This window comes from Vespa velutina, chromosome 1 (assembly GCF_912470025.1).
Source record: "Vespa velutina chromosome 1, iVesVel2.1, whole genome shotgun sequence".
Lineage (NCBI taxonomy): Eukaryota > Metazoa > Arthropoda > Insecta > Hymenoptera > Vespidae > Vespa > Vespa velutina.
In genome coordinates, this window is record NC_062188.1 from 7,870,112 (window position 1) to 7,888,471 (window position 18,360).

An 18,360-nucleotide genomic window follows, 5' to 3' on the forward strand; every position below is an offset into this window, starting at 1 on the left:
TGTTTATTTAGAGTGACCATAGTGTTGCATATAAAGTGTTTATAGAATAGATGCTTATTATTATTAGACATAATGACTTTAGAAATTATGTACATATATTAATAACTCGTAGTTTCTTTTGAGAGACAAAATTTAATAACTTATGGAGTTTCTCTTAAGAAACGAAATTTAAATTTAATATCTCTAAAATTGTTTCATTTGATCAAATGATCCGATCTTTTTCTTATTCTTCTATTATTGACAATAAATATCTCTCAAAAATCGTCTTTTATTCTAATAAAATTCATTCAATAAAAAATGGTCATTTTCAGATTAATACGTATACAAATTCAATTTCTTGAACGGTGTTCAAATAATCGATCACTTGAACTGAGACTCTATTCATAAAATAATTACATATATATAGATGATAAGTTGCTAATCATTGCAATGTAAAATTCTTAGAACAATATTCTTGACAGTGATAAGTGCGACTTATAGACTATTTTTGATGTACGATGTAACGAATGATATACATTTTAAAAGAAACGTTTCAGTGATGTTAATTGAAAAGAGATAGCGAAGAGCAAAAATAAACGTATGCATATACAATATCGCAACACTACCATTGTGGAAAAACATGCAATTTTTTAAAAAACAAATTTAAGTATAATAAATTTTACACAAAAGTAATTATTCTTAATAATTTCTTAATTAATTAATCTTAATATATAATATTAATTTATATATATATATATATATATATATATATATATATATATATATATATATATATATATGATTAAATGTAAATTTTAATGTAAATTATTATAAAATAAATTTTATATATATATTTATATTATACATATTATATTATACATATTATATTATAATAATTTTGTTATATAGTTATATATATATATTATATTACATATATAATCTTATGCATGCACTATAATATATAATAAATGAGAAATACTATATAGGTTATAATAGCATTATGTTTTTTCACAAGAAGATCATATCAAATTGAGAATTGGTAAAAATATTTACATGTATCTATAATCCGCTAAATTATTCGTATAGAGAAGAAATCCAGTGGATCAAATTTCTTAATAAATTAGCAAATTTGAACGAACTAGCAGAGTAAAAATTTAAATTTATTAAAAAATTCAGCATATAAAAATAAATATAAAATATCTCAATATGAAGTAATATAATATTTTATAAATTATAAACACAGATATATTACACTATTAATATTATATTACTATATTTCGCTATTTTAGTTTTTATAGAAAATTTGAATTCCCAAGTATAATAGGATAGTACCCATATCGTTATTTTCATAATGACATATCTTTTATTGAAAAAAAAAAAAAAAAAAAAGAAAAATTTGTGTGTTTGTGCGCGTGTATTAATAAGAAAATTATATAAATTTTATAATAAAAGTAATATGTTTTTCCCCTTCAATTTTATTAATGTTGTCAATTAATATAAAATTTTAATTAAACAAGATCAATATGTTAATTTTTTTTTTTTTTTTTTTATTGATATTTGTAGGAAGTACGTATATTTTCCTACATTACCAAACGTAAATCGGTACGACGGAGATCATATACGTTCCCAATTGCTATTAATATACACATTTATGTTCAGAAATATCGCATTAGAAACGTTCATTCGAATCATATGTAAAAATAGAATAATATGTCAAACAAGTTATAAAATAGAATTCCTGAAGTTTAATTGATAATTAATTAATCATTGACCAACATTGATGCAATTGAATTTAATCCTTTAATCAGAGATCACTGATATATTGTCGTTAAACATAGCCGGTATAACCGGACCCTAGTATCCTTCTCAACGTGTGGTGTTTCTTATCTTTTTTCATTAAAAAAAAAGAAAAAAAGAAAAGAGAAAGGAAAAGAAAAAAAAAGACTTTACGAGACTGGACACTTTGGAATAGTAGACTCTATCGATCCTACACGTGATAATGAGTTTCTTAATAAAAACAAGATAAGAGATATGCCCTATACCTGATCGAGATCCAAATAGGATTACTAAGATGTTAAACGCAAAAAGGATAACTTTATCGCTATAATCCCTCTGTAACATCGTCATTTAAATACAAAAAGAAGAACAAAGAAAAGATAAAAAAGGACAAGTTAATAAATTATACGTTTCTACGTAAGTACAGTGTTTTTAGAGAAAAAGAGAGAGAGAGAGAGAGAGAGAAAGAGATCGTTATAACGTTGTAAGAAAAGAAGCACAAGCTGCAAGTAGTCGAGCAAGAAGCGTTGCGTATCCGACAGCTGGCTACAGCATGTCGTGTAACGAAGAGATGCAAGATATTAACAAAAAGATTAAAAAGAAAAGAAAAGAAAAGAGTTAAAGAAGATTGTACAGTTTTTTTTTCCTTTCTTTTTCTTTTCTGTAAAAAAAAGAAAAACAATATAGCCATGTCTTTCGTTTCATGTATAAAAAAAAAAGAAAAAAAAAAACAAAAAAAAATCGATGATTATAATATTCGTTAAAACAATCAATTTTTGCATTTTATCAAGAAATTAATCAAATGCGATGATATTACATTTATAATTCTAGATGATTGCTCGTTTATGTATATGATAATTAAGAAATGATAAGTTAAGAATAAACAAAAGGAAGAAGAGGATTAAAATGAATAAGTTAATTTTCGTCTACCTTAGAGAATTCGTCAGCTGTGCCCATTTTTAATGTCCGATCGCGGTGTGCCGTCTCGTTATATGGTAGATGGTCGAGGGCGCGTGCACCATAAAGGCACACGACAACGTGGCTCTTACAGCTGCCGGAAGTATACATCTGCCAGGATTCTACTAACCGTACGGTGGAGATCGGCACACCTTTCGTTCTTTTGCTAAAAATCTACGAAAATGGATGAAAGTAGACGAAAGAGAGAAAGAGAGAGAGAGAGAGAGAGAGAGAGAAGTAGATGAAAAATGTATAGTATATTGTAAGGAATAATCAAAAAGAAAAAAAAAATGTTTAAATACTAAAAATAATAATACATTTAGAATGAATAATGATGAATGAAGAAAAACAAAGTAAAGAAAATGATCAAAGCCTGTTTAGAGTTTTGAAAGGCTAAAAGGTGGTAGACCCTTGAAACTGATGAAAGAAGAAGAATGGAAAAGGTCCTTTTATTTTTGAAAAACATCAACAGCTGCCCGGAAGAAAGGAACAAATCGTAGATTAGAAAAGCGCTCGTGCCGTACACCTTTTCTCTCTTGCTCCTAAAATCATGTCTATATTAACGATTTTATACAATCAATTTTACTATTTTCATATAACTAAAAGTTAAATAACTCAAGAAATGTTATGTTCGTATCTCTTTACTACGAGTTTTGATTCGGAATAGAAAAAAAAAAAAAAGAAATGAGTAGCTGGAATTCTCAAAGGGAAGGATCTTTGGCAAGAACGTTGATTTTCCGATTGGCCTAACGGCAGGTATTCGATATCGAGTAATACTCAGATTCTGACCAACTACTCTCAACCCTTTTTTCGTATTCTCACCCCCGCAGCTGACGACGCGTCGGCGGTATACCACCTGACGATTCGACCAAGACAGCTGTTCGCTCCCCTCTGTGTCGGTCAACCACCCGTCCACTCCCCCTGGTCCTTCTTATTCTCTTGGAACTTCGTTGAAGAGCTCCAGTGTAATAAAAAAAGGAGACCTTCGAGAACGTTGCTAGTCAAAAGAACGTTCTCGTTGATCGACCAACAGACAGGATTATGTCCCACGACCTGCCTCTTCGAAGACTCTTTGAAGCTGCAATTTAATGATTGAATCTTTATATAGGTATTGTTCTTTTTTTTCTCTTTTTTTTTTTTAGGTACTAACGAACCTAAATGTATTAAAAAATGTTATTAATATAATCATGAACGGAAATCAAACGAAGGATTTTAAACGAACGAATCTTTTAAGAGAAGGGAAGAGGGAGCCGCGGCGGGATAAGGGATGGGAGTCGGGGGGGGGGGGGTGAGAGTACAGGAGGGTACGTTAGGGATTTAACAAACATCACATAGATTCACTTGGTAACGGTGGCCACGTTGCCTTCGGCTTATTTTCGCCGTACGAACGTCGAAGACAACAAAAGTACCTTGATGGAGCAGATGCATGGCATGTGCTACGAGGCAACACCAGATGCCCCATTGGCGTAGAGATCCCTCCGGCGTTCTTGCCGATAGAGGTTGCTAGGGGGATCCTTTTCGAGTCGTTCGCGTGCCGGATTCAACCTCTTTACTCTCCTCATTTTCCTCCCCCTTCTCCGTCCTCTCCTCTTTCTCTTTTACGATTATCTACGCCATATCGATCCACTTTTAAAACCTTGGGATATTTCGTTAATCGATAAAGTTCCTTATAAAATGTAATATTACACAAACAATTTTGTAATAATCTCTTTTTATTAATTTTTAAATAGAAAAAGAAGAAAGAAGAAAACAGAAAGAAAGAACAAAAAAAGAAAACGAGAAAAAGAACAAAAAAAAAAAAGAAAAAGAAAGAAAGAAAGAAGAAACGATAACAATAGGAAGTAAATGAAATGACGAATACCTTAGAATTAACTTAGCTCTCGTTTATTTTTAGTGGTCAATGTTATCTACAATGATTTATTGTAAAAGTAACAATAGTCGTGTGTATAAGTTAAAACGATATATATCATACATATGTACAGATATGCCGATTTCACGATCATCTTCTACGATCCATCTCGTAAAAGCTTAAATCATCGTGAAACAATTTATCCGGCTTTGCGCGATGGATCGTAGCCTTTGGGGAAAAAATTCAATTTTCCGGAGCGAATGGTAAACGATCGAGATATTTCAGGCATCGATCCAAAACCATTCGCGAGGATATTTCTATTCTTTCCATTGATTTAGTCTCATCGAATCGATCCAATCGTTGATACTGAATTCGATTCGTCGTATACAAGGAAAGATGTTCTCATTGTATGTATATTATTGTTTCTAATCAATAATTTATCAATCTATCTTTAATAGAAATAATTCCTCTATCTATAATCTCCGATTTGTGGCTACTAAAACTCTTGCGATTACGAAGATAATCAGTGACAACAAATTCCGATCGACATGTATTACATAGATCGTTCTACGATAACAAACTAGACTCGATTATCGAGCCGATCTTTCGTGGAATAAATTAATTAAGAAAATAAGAAAGAAAATATCTAAACGAAAATAATATATATATATATATATATACTCTAATTGTACGGGTACCGATTAATGTTCATCGTTCTTTTTCATTTTTTGATTCGATTAAACTAATCTAGCATCAGTTTATAGGTATGTGTTAGCGTGTGTGCCTTTGTCTATGGTCTTCGTAAAAGTTTTCATTTTACTATAGGTGATCCTAGAAATTTGTTCTATGTTTAATTAATTTCAATCTAGCGGACGTTTATCTACGATTCATCACGACTAATGTCACCTCTTTGATTCGCCTAGTTCACAGAGTACGAAAGTTTTCTCATCGATAAACGAATGAACGAACGAACGAACGAACTTCGATGAGTTCACTTGTATCCCATCAGATACAAGCATTCTAACTTTTTCAACTATAAAATCTTCAAACTCCTGGATCGATTATATTGACATTCGTATTGACGTTCGTTAGGAAGTTAAACCGATATAACGTCCAAATTAAAGTATAAGAGAGAACGATGAGAAGATATATAAAATATAAAAAATCACCGATTAAGAATCACGTAGCTACCGAAAGAAATTCAATCCATGATTATCCATATTATATTATCCTTCGATTGTCCACTCGCAAAGTAAACACAATTATCAATTACAATATTATTAAAAAGAGAAGAAGGAAACGGAAAAAAAGAAAGAAAAAAAAAAAAAAAAAAAAGAAAAATAAACAGAAAAGATAGAACGAGAGATAGATAGATAAAACAAGTCCATACGTAACGAAACGATTTATCAAAGAAGTAACAAATTATTTTCTTAATAATTAAATACGCCAAACGATTAAACTCTTCTTCTAACCTTCGTTTTATCAAAAGCGTATTTGTAGCTCCTGTCCGCTTTGATCCATCCGACAGGGCCGATATAAGCGTATTCCATTTTGAGTTTACGATGAAAACTGCATTTCTGCAAAATGCGAACGACTGAGGCGAACGAGACAACATTATACGGGAGACAGAGACGCTCGCGTCTTATCGTCGTATCGATCACGGATCCACGCACGATTATCACAATATATATGGATGCCTCGACGAATGTGTACCGAGACAACTCTCGCAACTCGTTAAACTCGTTTATGCTGTGTACTGAGCGAATACCCGTCCTCTTTGCAGCTCAAGATGATTTTTCATCGCTAGGACGGTTGGATGATGAGCCGGCAGTCCTTCGTCTTCCACGAGATATCTCAGAGCTTCCATGGCACAGGCATCCCAGCCAGAACCCCAAGATTCAGAAACGTGATCCCGATGAAGGATCGATCTTTCCTCTTGTTCGTCGTTCATCTTAGAACGATGATGATGATGATGATGATGATGATGATGATGATGATGATGACGCCGACGACGATGATGATGATTATGGTGATGACGATAATGATGACGATTTGACGTCTTTAAACTCTCCTTCGTTTCGAAAACTTCGAGATCTTTTGAATGCCCTTGAAAAGAATATCCAAGGGAGTATCTCCTTGTGGGAGCGAATTGATCCTGAACAAAGGGATTACCATGGAATTGATTGTCCGACGTTTTTAGGTCAATTTGATTTCGAAAAATACTTTGACCGAGGAAACTATCATCTTGGACCATCTCAACGTTTTGATCTCTCTCCTCGAAGGTTCCCCGTCCTTGCGCGATTATTCTCGTAGGTCCTGGGTCATGCTTTTGCTGTGAATATTTCAATTCTTGTGCCAACGATGCAGCTAATTGATGAAGTAACCTTGTATTTTCAGGTCGATCCTCGTCCTCTTCGTCTTCTACGTCTACCTCGACACCCTCGTCTTCGGAGGAAGATAGAAAATCATCATTCTCATCCTCTACGCCCAATAACGTCAGCAACCTTTCAGCGGCATCTGCGTTATAAGAAATTACGACAAGTTAATTAAATGAAACAATTTGAAATATTACTATGATTTCGTTATATTCTCTTAAATTTCTTTGATAAATATTATATCTCATTCGGTTTATTAGATTTACGACATTCGAAGAAGCAAAGCGAATGAATCGTTTGAATGAACGATGACGAAATTTAGGACAAGACGACCCGGTTTCAATATCCTGTGGGAATTCTTCTCCACAAACGTTCCATGGGAACTACCTGTCGCGATCCACCCCGCCGTTCGTCCTGCGAATCCATCGGATTTCGCACGAGTCTCCCTCTCACTCTCTCTTTCTCTCTTTTTCCATCTTCTTTTCTCCCTCTCTCCCCCCCCCCCCCTCTCTCTCTCTCTCTCTCTCTCTCTCTCTCTCTCTCTCTCTCTCTTTCTCCTTTCGTCGTTACGATGTATTAGAACGTTTGTGTGCTGTAAACGAAAGTCGTGTACGTACATGAGGCACTTTGTTCGCACACCATCGTGAGAGTGTAAAGGGTCGACAAGCGAGGGTAAAGTTCGGAGGTTGGGCTGTTCCTGGGAACAGAAAAGGGGGGTCTTGATCGTCTATGGGGGGTGGAAGTCGATCAAGTTATTTGGATCTGACTCTCAGACATAAGATGAATCTTACGAAGTCGTTTACTCCTTTGAAAGGACCTTGGGAACGAGAACTTGTGATCTTTTAAAAATACTACTAGCCGTATTAAACTAAAATATTAAAAGAAGAAAAAAAAAAAATAAGAAGAAAAAGAAAAAAGACAAAAATGAGGTTCTTTAAACGTAGCAGGTACTTCGAACCAATTTCGTTTCTATCCATATTAAAGAATACCCATTTTAGATTTGCATGCTTTCTTATCTTTTTTCCTTTTCTTTTTCTTTCTTCTTTTTCTTCTTTTTTCTTTCCTTTCCTTTTTTTCTTTTTTTTTTTTTTTTTTTTTTTGATCGAACTTGAATACTTCTTTTTTTCTTAAGAAGTACGTTACGATCAGATCCGTCTCCATCCCTTTTTCTTTCTTTTTCTTTCTTTTTCTCTCTTTCTTCTCTATCAGGACTGTGTCCGGACCAGCCAGAAACGAGTTCATTGTTTTTTTTTTCCCTCCCTATCTTTTTTTCCCCTCAACGAAACCTTCAAAAGGCGCCAATTCGACTCGTCCTGCCGGACGTTCCCACAGGGATATCGAGATTTAAATGTCTCCTCTCTTATACCATTCGTAAAGAAACAAGACTGGATTGCATTAAGTTAAGTAAATTAGATTTAGAAGGACCAAAAAAGGAATTTATAGACATATTATTTTTTTTATTTATGTACTATACGTTTCTTTTCCTTTTCTTTTTCCTTTTTCCTGTTTTTCTTTTTTCTTTTTTTTTTTTTTATTTTTTTTCAAAGTACAACAAAAATACGAGAAGTAAAAGATAAAAGAAATGAAATGAAATTTTCAAAAGTGATATAAAATCAAGGTCAACCATTTTACTCGATCGGAATCGATACGAGCGTCATTCGAAAATTGCAAATCAAGCGAGTAAGGATATATCGAACGAACGCGGAATTCGTTTTTCCGGATGAATAATGGAACAGAACATGAATAAAGCAGGAGATGCGTCGAATAAATGCAGAAATCGGTCTGAAAGTTGATTCGATATCGTCAACGAACGTGAAAGATCTGGTGGGAGGTGGAAGTTGGAAAAGAAACTTTGCGATTTGTGTTCACGGAGCACACAAACAAGTTTATTCGATGCAATAACTATCAAGCGGTTTCCTGGCTACCGTATAAAGCAACAGTAAGAGAGAGAAAGAGAGAGAGAGAGAGAGAGAGAGAGAGAGAGAGAGAGAGACACGAGTAAAACCGCCTTCGGCATTGGCTTCAGCAATAACTTTGGCTGCCATTAGCATACAAAGTTAATATTTCAGAAAGAGGTTGGCTTATTTGAAGGAAACTCTCCGGTTTCTAACCCACCATCGTTCATTTCTATCGTCGTCAACGAAAATTCATTTTCCATGTTACGTAAATGCATGCCAACCCTACCTGTTTTATGATTAATCCTTTCGAGAAATATATTCTTTCTTTTAAATGAATCTCTGAAAGCGTCTAATCATCGTCTATTATGCATAAAAACTCGTAAAGTACAAGAAATTTTATTGAGTCGCTTGTGTTGTTAGTTGTTCATATAATTGGATTGCAAGCAATTTAAATTAATGTAATCTTGGTCTTTCTAGTTTTATTTATCCTTGAAGCGTTTAGTAGCTACGTTGTATTTGCTCGTAAAACGGTGTTACTATACTTGTCATAAAGTTGTAATTTATTCAATCGAGTCGCACGATCTCTATGTAAGTATATATGAGATTAGAAAATAAAAGACAAGAAAGACAAATTAGAGAGAAAAGAGAGAGAGAGAGTAAGAAAGCTTACAATTTTCTATCCAAGTAAGAAAATAAACTGATCTTTTACGATTATTTCACTGTATAATCTAATTGAGTAGTCCTGAATAATCAATTCTCATTTCTACTATATCCTACAGAAGCGATATGAGTTCTGATATGATTATGAATTCCCATAAAAATATACTTACTTCACTCTCGTCGTCTATATCAACGATAATGGACTAACGATGGTCACGAACAACTAAATTTTATGTAATATTGTGAGAAAACTCGTTCCTACATTGATCCTATCTCGTTCGCGAGAATAAATTTTTTGTTAATCTCTTTTTATTCACGTAAATTGAAAGTAACCGTAGGTAACAGTGAAAATTACTGGTATTAAAAAGAAGTCAATCGAATAATTATCGGAGATGAAAGTTTGCTTTAATAAACAGTTCGAGTAAATGGAAAAGTTTGTTTGAGAAATGGTAAAATTCATCATCTCTCGAATTTTCGACGCCTCGAGTAGCGATCGCGTGATCAAAATTTATCGTCTCGTGTACGTAAGTAAAAAGGAAAAATACGGGTGCCGCGAAAGGACAGAGAAAGAAAGAAAAGAGTGTAATTACGTGATGATTACAGACGAGAGTAAGTTCGGGTTGTTCGGACAAAGCGTACAAACTGGGTCGCTGAACGAAAACGGATCGATCTCTCTAATAAGCGAACGATCGAGAGGAGTAACTTTGTGATAAAGAGCAACGATCGCTCAAGGGGGAAAAAAAAAAAAATAATCGTGATGATCTCAATTGCTCCTTTCCGATTTCGATGGACCTATTTGCCAATACTATATTCGCTCGTAATTTTTGAGAAACTTTCGATGCATTTAAAAAAAAAAAAAAAAAAAAACGCTTTTTCTGACGAAAAAATCGATGATAATTAATCTTCGAAAATTAAAAAATATATTTCAAACTTTGTTGAGATTTAATTGAAAGATTTACACGACTGTAAAATGAGCGTTAAACTCGTCAATTAAATAGATATGATCAGTTGAGATCTATAAATGAAGAAAAAAAAAGAAAAAAAAAGGAGACAAAAAATCTATAATTTACCTTGTAAATAAATCGACTGGTTGTGAATATTGATCAATTATACGATAGAAATGAAAAGAAAAACAAATTGTAGGTGTTATCCTTATGTAAGATCAAGATAATCTCTGTTATAATAAGATAATAAACTCGCTCACAACAATCTTGTTAATTATTCTTTATTTTTCTAAGGAAAAAGAGAATTACTGAAAGATTTTATTATATATTGTTACCTCTTATGGTTCGCGAGGAATCAGCAATATCAGTCGCCAATTCGACGAAATCTTCCAAAGCTCCACCATGTCCACTGCAATCCATCATGGTGTCCTGAAAAAGAAAAAAAAAAGGCGAAAAACCATAAAACAGTAGAATCCTTTATAAGACAAATCTTTCATATAAGCAATACCAATAAATATCAATTAACTATTAATTTTTTGGAACAATCTCGCGTAACAAGAAATTTCTAGAAAACTCTTAAAAAAAAAAAAAAAAAAAAAAAAAAAATAAATAAAAGGAAAAGAAAGATGGTACATCTTTTTCACAATTGATTTCGTTACCATGAACTTTCCTAAAAGTTTATGACAGATACTCATCAATCATGATCCTTCGTAAATTTTGAAAATTTATTACCAAGAGAGTAGAAAGCTTTGAGTTTTTTGTGAACATTCAAGTTCAAAAGGTATACCCAGTGACTCACTCATAGATGACAATAAACGTGGGAAACCAAAGACGCTTCGTCGAGAAAATTGAAAGATAAAACTTGTATTATATTGTACAGTAAGTTCAACCGTGGTTTTCCATGTCTTCCTAAGAAGAAAAGAATGTAAGAAAAATATGAGTTTTATGACGTGAATCTTGTTCGAGCTACCTTTTACCGACTTTTCACTTTTCCCTTCGATTTTTCTCGATATTCGTACACTATTAGTTTGAAAATTAAAAATATGACGATACAATACCTTTAATGTTCTTTTTTTTAAGTTACTAAAAATATATTTTTGCCAACTAACAAATATCGTAATGTACTAATCTCCTTTCCTTTTCATACTTCTTGTTTGTTCTTGTTTATTCTGATAAAAGATCAAGCTTCGAACGTGAATTTCTGCTTACACGTATGAAACCTCAACTTTACCGAGCTAGCTTTATTAAAGCTGCAGTTAATCGTCGTACAAGGGAAATGCATTTCTAGCATATACATACATATATATATATATATATATATATATGTATATATATATATATATGTACATATGTACCTACATAAACCTACAATATGTAATTTCCACAGCTTATCGCTATGTTACACTCGCTATTTTCTCATTCTTCTTACTACATGTACTTGTCCATATAGTACATACATATACGGTAATGTATTGAAATGAATTTGTTAGTCGATAAAGCTGACTCATTCTAAAGGATTTAAACCTGGAGAAATTTAATATAATTTAGAAACATAATTGGTAAAAGAATTTTTTAATGTACATATATCGATATACATACATGTACCGGCTGAGAGTATCTATTTTTTCACTCGAGCCCCATCACGAAAGATACAAGGACTATAAATAGGACAACGATCGGAGAATGCTCCGAAGTATACGGGAGTATAGTAGTAGAGTGCCGTGTATACGTAGCAAAAGGGACACGTTTGACCACTTCGGTGCAGTCATCTTAAGAGACCAAGTCGATATCTCGCTAACCCGTTGCCAAGCGGATGTCTTGTAAAGTGCAGGACAACGATATTTTGCCTTTCGATCATCGCCAAAAAAGAAAAGAAAAGAAAAGAAAAAAAAACAAAAGAAAAAAAAAAAGAAAGGAAAAAATAACAAAAGAAGAAAAGAATCCTTCGATTGAATTTGTAATATTCACCACCCACCACGAACTCCATAAAGTTACGGTGAATTAATACTCGCCGAAGGTGAAAATGCAGTTCGATGGCGATACATTGAACGACGCTAGAACGCAAGATTTTCTCAAGGTCACGAGCCATGACGCCTAAACGAAAACCTGTTCTACGAGAATCGGAAAATTGTCTTCTCTTTCGATTGCGATCGTGATTACGATCGACAAGTTCAACATGTCCGATCTCGGACAAGATTCACAAATTTAATGGTTTATAAAGGGACGATGAACGGATAAATAAAAAATAAAAATAAAAATAAAGCTAAAAATAATGATAAAAATAAAGATAAAGATAAAAGTAAGAAAATGTTGGAATGAAAGAAAAATGATAGCAATCGTACGATTTACTTTCCAAGCAGTTTAAACGATCAATCGAATAATAGTTGTTTGCATAAAGAAGTAGGTAAGTACAACCGACACGTAACGATCGCGAAATTACACGCAATTACTCGAGTTAATACGAGGAGGGTTAAAAGGCTTGCTGCTTCCTAAGAGGCACGCGCACCTCGCGCGAGAAAGGGACAGCGTTAATGTAATTATTCGCACCGTCGACAAAGTAACGTCCCCCTTAATGGAGATTTAAATCATCGAAACGAGCGGACTACGCTCGTTCAGAGGATCATAAAAGAAACGGGAATACGACCGTCCTTACATCTATCTAACGAGACTAACTCTCATTTCGTGAAGAAATGAGACGAAGAGGAATAAACAAAAAATAAAAGAAAAAAAGAAAAGAAAGAAAAAGAAAAAGAAAAGAAAAAAGAAAAGAAAGGAAAACAAAATAATTTTTTTGTAAGTATTTAGAATTTGTCTTCTCTCTCTCTCTCTCTCTCTCTCTCTCTCTCTCTCTCTCTCTCTCTCTCTCTCTCTCTCTCTCTCTCTCTATCTATCTATCTATCTATCTATCTATCTATCTATCTCATTCTCTTTTTCTCTCTTTTTTCTTTTTCCAACGATCGAACGATGCCAAGAAGAAATACGATTCTGCTTACTAAAATCGATTACGAGCAGGTGCATTGCATGTTCGGCAGCAGAAAACGAATATGGCTGTTCGAGAAAACACGATGATACTTGCTACGCGTCCTCGTAAATCAACGTTATTTGCTGAACGCAAGTTGAAAGAGATCTTTGAAAAATTTTACATCGATTTACAAGCGTACATATGTATATATACACATATATATGTGTGCGTACATATATATATATGTATATACATATGTATACATACGACTATTTTAGTTTCAATCATTACTCGAATGGACATCAGTAAAAGAGCAATTTTTTTTTTTTTTTATTTCTCTTTTTTTCTCTCTTTCTTTTTTTTTGCATTCGAAACACCAGAATGCGTTCAAATAATCGTCGTATTCGCTCTGAAATAAATCGATGCACCCAGCCAAGTCTTTGCTCTCTCTCTCCCCCCCTTCCCCTCTCTCTCTCTCTCTCTCTCTCTCTCTCTCTCTCTTTTATGAGAATATTTATGGACGCGACGACAATGTATTGGATTGCACCGAAAACTGGTAACGATTTTTTAATGAAAATACAGTGGCAACAAAAATGTTTCCATATCTATGTATGCAGAATACATTCTATAATTTTATACAATCATTTTCTTTATATTCACGTTTTTGCGACGTTCAAAAATATACTACTCTTTTTAAGAATATCCACTCGACATTTATTGAATATCATTAGCAACTTTTCGAACAAGCCGATAACATAATGACGAGTTGTTATAAGCGTTTAAACGCGTTTTTATAATAAGAATCAAAGAGTAAAATTGCATATATTAAACGAAATGAAACGAGTAACGAAGTTCACCATCTCTTCTTAAGTATCTTACGTCCGGTTTTAAGCATTTCGCGCCAGAAAATTTTAAATTGTATCGATGTAATTCGCGAACTTTATTGCTCTTACAATCGTTAACGTAACGCGTTTGTTATATTTTTATATAAGTTTATTATCGTAAAAATCTCTCTCTCTCTCTCACTGTTTCTCTCTTTCTCTTTTTTTTATCTCTATCACAATCTAAAAGAACTTCGATATATATATATATATATATATATATATATATATATATATATATATATATATATATAATTTCCATGCATAGAATAAACGTTAACGCGATTCCGATCGATTTATTTAATTATCGTACATGCTTCGAGATAATCGATTTATCAGGTGACTCGATAAAAGCTCGTAATTAACGCGCGTTCTTCGATTTACGAAGGAAAATGAGTTTGCCCGGCGGAGCGTAAAAATTTGTTCGCCGAATGATTCTCGAAAATCAATTTTCTTTTTTCTTCTTTCTTTTTTTCTTTTTCACGATGAAATCAGAAGCAAAATGGCTTAGTAATTTAACCCTCTTCCGAGTTTTGAAATGTAAACGATAGAACGACCAATTAATTAAAAGTTAATTGTTTTGTATGATTGTTTCTAAAAAAAAAAATTTTTGCATAAAAAATCTCTTAAATTCTTATTTTCATCAATTCCATTTCTAGATTGTTTTCGAATACAAAAACAGGAAAAAAGAGAAAAAAGAAAATAGAAGACAGAAGGAAAAAAAACTAGAGAAACATGAACGACGTTGTAACGTTACACACAACATGACAAGTGATTAATTACGTCATTAGCCTTTAAATTATCTCGACATAATCGATTTACAAAACCGACCATTAATATTCTCATGTTTATCGATTTTTTTCTTCCTCTCGATTTAAATCAAACTTTATCAATTCGATTAAACTTCGATTACACACGTAACTATTCGCACAAGTTAGTAAAAAAAAATAAAATAATAATAATAATAATAATAATAATAATAATAATAATATTATTATTAGTATTATTATTATTATTATTATTATTATTATTATAAGAATACTATAATACAATAATAATAATAAAAATAATAATAATAATAATCAAGAAAGATAGAAAATAAACGATAAGAAAAATAAAGGAGAGCTTGATTTCCTTGGTAAAATGATCGCACGACATTTTACGCCTTAATCTTCTCGCCATCTATCACAGAAAGCATAAACTTCTATTACTTTACTGACGTTAATGAACGGACGCTATTTCATTTTATGACAATGAGACAAAGTTAATTCCATGATTGCGTCTTTGAAAAAGAAAAAAAGAAAAAAAGTAATAAATCAAGAAATTTAATACTCACTTTATTTCTCTCTTTACGATCATTAAGGTGTCTATTAACGTTTGATTGCAATGATCGTTTTTCACGATCATGATCTAATTGATCGCATGCTGCTACGATCAAGAATTTTTTAATAAACATCCTAGATTTTCAAGCATGCAAATAACGATCCTTTCTTTTCAACATTTTATGAATCAAATATATAATAAATCTTATCTTTACAAGCGTTATCGACAATTCATTTCAGTTATCGAACTTCCAATTAATCGATATTCGATCTTTAATCTCTCACTCTTTTTAATAAATATATATTATATATATATTATATATACATATATATATATATATATATATATATATATTTCACACACACACATTTTAAATCAATGAAGTCGTTCGAATAGAACTACGACATTTTTTTACAGATTAAAATTGACAATACATTTGACTGTCGTCAAAATAGAAGAAAAAAAATATATGTATATATGGAGAAAATTTATTGCCTATTATTACATACCTCTGACAGGGCGTCCTCCGTCATATCGCTGGTATCTCGCATGATTTCCAATGGAAACTGGCCACTGACGATCACACAATCACTCACCGCCCACGAATGTATGTAGATACTTTTATACTCTTTCTCTTACTCTTTCTTTCTTTCTCTTTCTCTCTCTCTCTCTCTCTCTCTCTCTCTCTCTCTCTCTCTTTCTATATATATATGTCTTTCCCCTCGTGAATGTTTCTTTGATTTTTCTCCTTTCCTCTTTTTTCTTGATCTACCTGTCTCTTTCTCAATTCCAGATCCGTCTCTCTCTCTCTCTTTCTCTTTCTCTCTCTCTTTCTCTCTCTCTCTCTCTCTCTCTCTCTTTATCTTTCGTGTCTCCTCGAACCGCGAGCAACCGAAGGATGTAGGAAAGGAAGAAAATTCTCCGCGGTGGTAGGGGTAGATTATTAAAACGGAGAGTGGAAGTGAGAAAGAAAACAGCGAAAAGAAAGAGAAGACGAGAAGTAGCTGACGACGGCGAGGACGATGACGATGACGGTGAGGATAACGATGAACGAAATTGAGAAGAATTAGAGGAGAACAAAAGGAAAGGAAAAGAGGGAATATAACTGCAAATTTCTTCTTCGTCGTCAGAAACGACGACACATCGTGTCTTTCTCTTTCTCGTGTCACAAACACATAAGTTTCTCTTTCTCCCTCTCTCTATCTCTCTCTCTCTCTCTCTCTCTTTCTCTCTCTCTCTCTCTCTCTTTCTCCGGTAACTCCGACGTTTGGATCGATTCGTATCGCAACGTGTTAGACTTTTTTCTTTCTTTTTCGAACACGTACTGACACTACACGTCTATCTCTTTCTCATTTCTTAGATAATATATATATATATATATATATATATATATATATATATATATTTATTTATTTATTTATTTATTTATTTATGTTTATATATATATAAATATATATATATATATATATGTCACACACGCGAGGCCAGCTTCGCGAATTACAAACACGATTACGAGAAAATATAATCTAACCAACGTGAGAGCTCCTCCGACGCGCTCTCCAGGAGAACGTCGTCTCTCTGCGAGTTACGTCTCGCTGGCGTGGCAGGAACGTCGAAAGCTAGCAACATATCCTCCCCTCCACCTCTCTCTTACTCTTATTCTCTCTCTCTCTCTCTCTTTCTCGCTCTCTCGTTCTATCTCTATCTCATTCCCCCCGCCACTACTCGCTTTTGACTACGTTAAAATGTCGCGATCCAGAGCTCTCGCGAACGACTTGACGAGAGAGATCCCCTCTCTTGCTTACTAAACAGTCACAACTCGATTTATCGGAGCGCGCGTCTTTCGGAACATCGACAAAAGCTTCTACTTTTTGCCACTGTTCGGCAATATCGCTACTATCGCAAACGTGTACGCCAGATAAAGCAGGTCGACATTTCATAAGAGACAAAATAGAAACGACCGTCTGTTAACCTGTTTTCCTCCTTGTCTTTTCTTTCTCTTCTTTCATTTTTGTTCTCGGTTCATCACGTCGCCATTGAAACATCAGCAACAAATTTAACATCTGCCCTTTTCCTCGTACCATCCTCTTTTTTTTCGATACTTCCTTCCTTCGAACGGCGACTCCTCGCGGAATTTCTCTCAAACATTTCTTAAACCGTTCTCCTTTGACGATAATTCGGCACGATCAAATACGCAACACTCCGTTCGGGACTTTTATAATCTGGACCAATCCGTTTGCGAGAATATTGTTTGTGACGTACGCAAACAAACTATTATACCGATTGGTAGAAATTTCAGAACCATTTAGAAGCAGTTCAAGGTTTCTTTCGTTTACTTCTTGACGTAAGTACTAAATAATTCGCCTTATTCATTAATTTTTATAAAATATGCCTTTATATATATATATATTTATTTATTTATTATATAAAAAATAAATATACGTATATATATGTACACATATATACATATGTGTACATCATATAAATATACGCATTAGATAATCAGATAATTATATATGCATATACATACATATATATATATATATATATATATATATATATATATATATATATATATATATAATAAATGTACAAAGAGAAATATAGAGAGATAGAAGACACCTTTTTAGAAGAAAAAATTACATATCGAGAGAAAGAGAAAGGTAATGGAAACGAGGATCGCGACACTATTTATAATTCAAGTAGCATTTCGAAGAACGAGGCTTTCATCGAAAGAATTTACGTGTACGCATTGT

The 18,360-nt window shown here is 33.1% G+C and overlaps 1 protein-coding gene across 1 annotated transcript; it reads right to left on the minus strand.

Annotated features, from left to right (window-relative positions):
* Positions 1-4,574: 4,574 nt before the first annotated feature.
* On the minus strand, positions 4,575-17,691 carry LOC124949081 (ubiquitin carboxyl-terminal hydrolase 34-like). The gene is made up of 3 exons (XM_047493649.1): positions 16,114-17,691; positions 10,774-10,867; positions 4,575-7,078 (listed from the first exon to the last, which is right to left on the minus strand). Exons 1-3 carry the CDS (start codon positions 16,153-16,155, stop codon positions 6,306-6,308), a joined length of 909 nt encoding a protein of 302 aa, XP_047349605.1. The 5' UTR covers positions 16,156-17,691; the 3' UTR covers positions 4,575-6,305.
* Between the last annotated feature and the right edge of the window lie 669 nt (positions 17,692-18,360).

What these genes read in the sequence shown, in the direction of transcription:
- LOC124949081 (XM_047493649.1), bottom strand. Translation starts at nt 16,155, where the DNA reads ATGCGAGATACCAGCGATATGACGGAGGACGCCCTGTCAGAG. An exon ending in CGGAGGACGCCCTGTCAGAG is followed by an intron (nt 10,868 to 16,113) that starts GTATGTAATAAT and finishes TTTCTTTTTCAG; the next exon opens with GACACCATGATGGATTGCAG. An exon ending in TTCCTCGCGAACCATAAGAG is followed by an intron (nt 7,079 to 10,773) that starts GTAACAATATAT and finishes CTTATAACGCAG; the next exon opens with ATGCCGCTGAAAGGTTGCTG.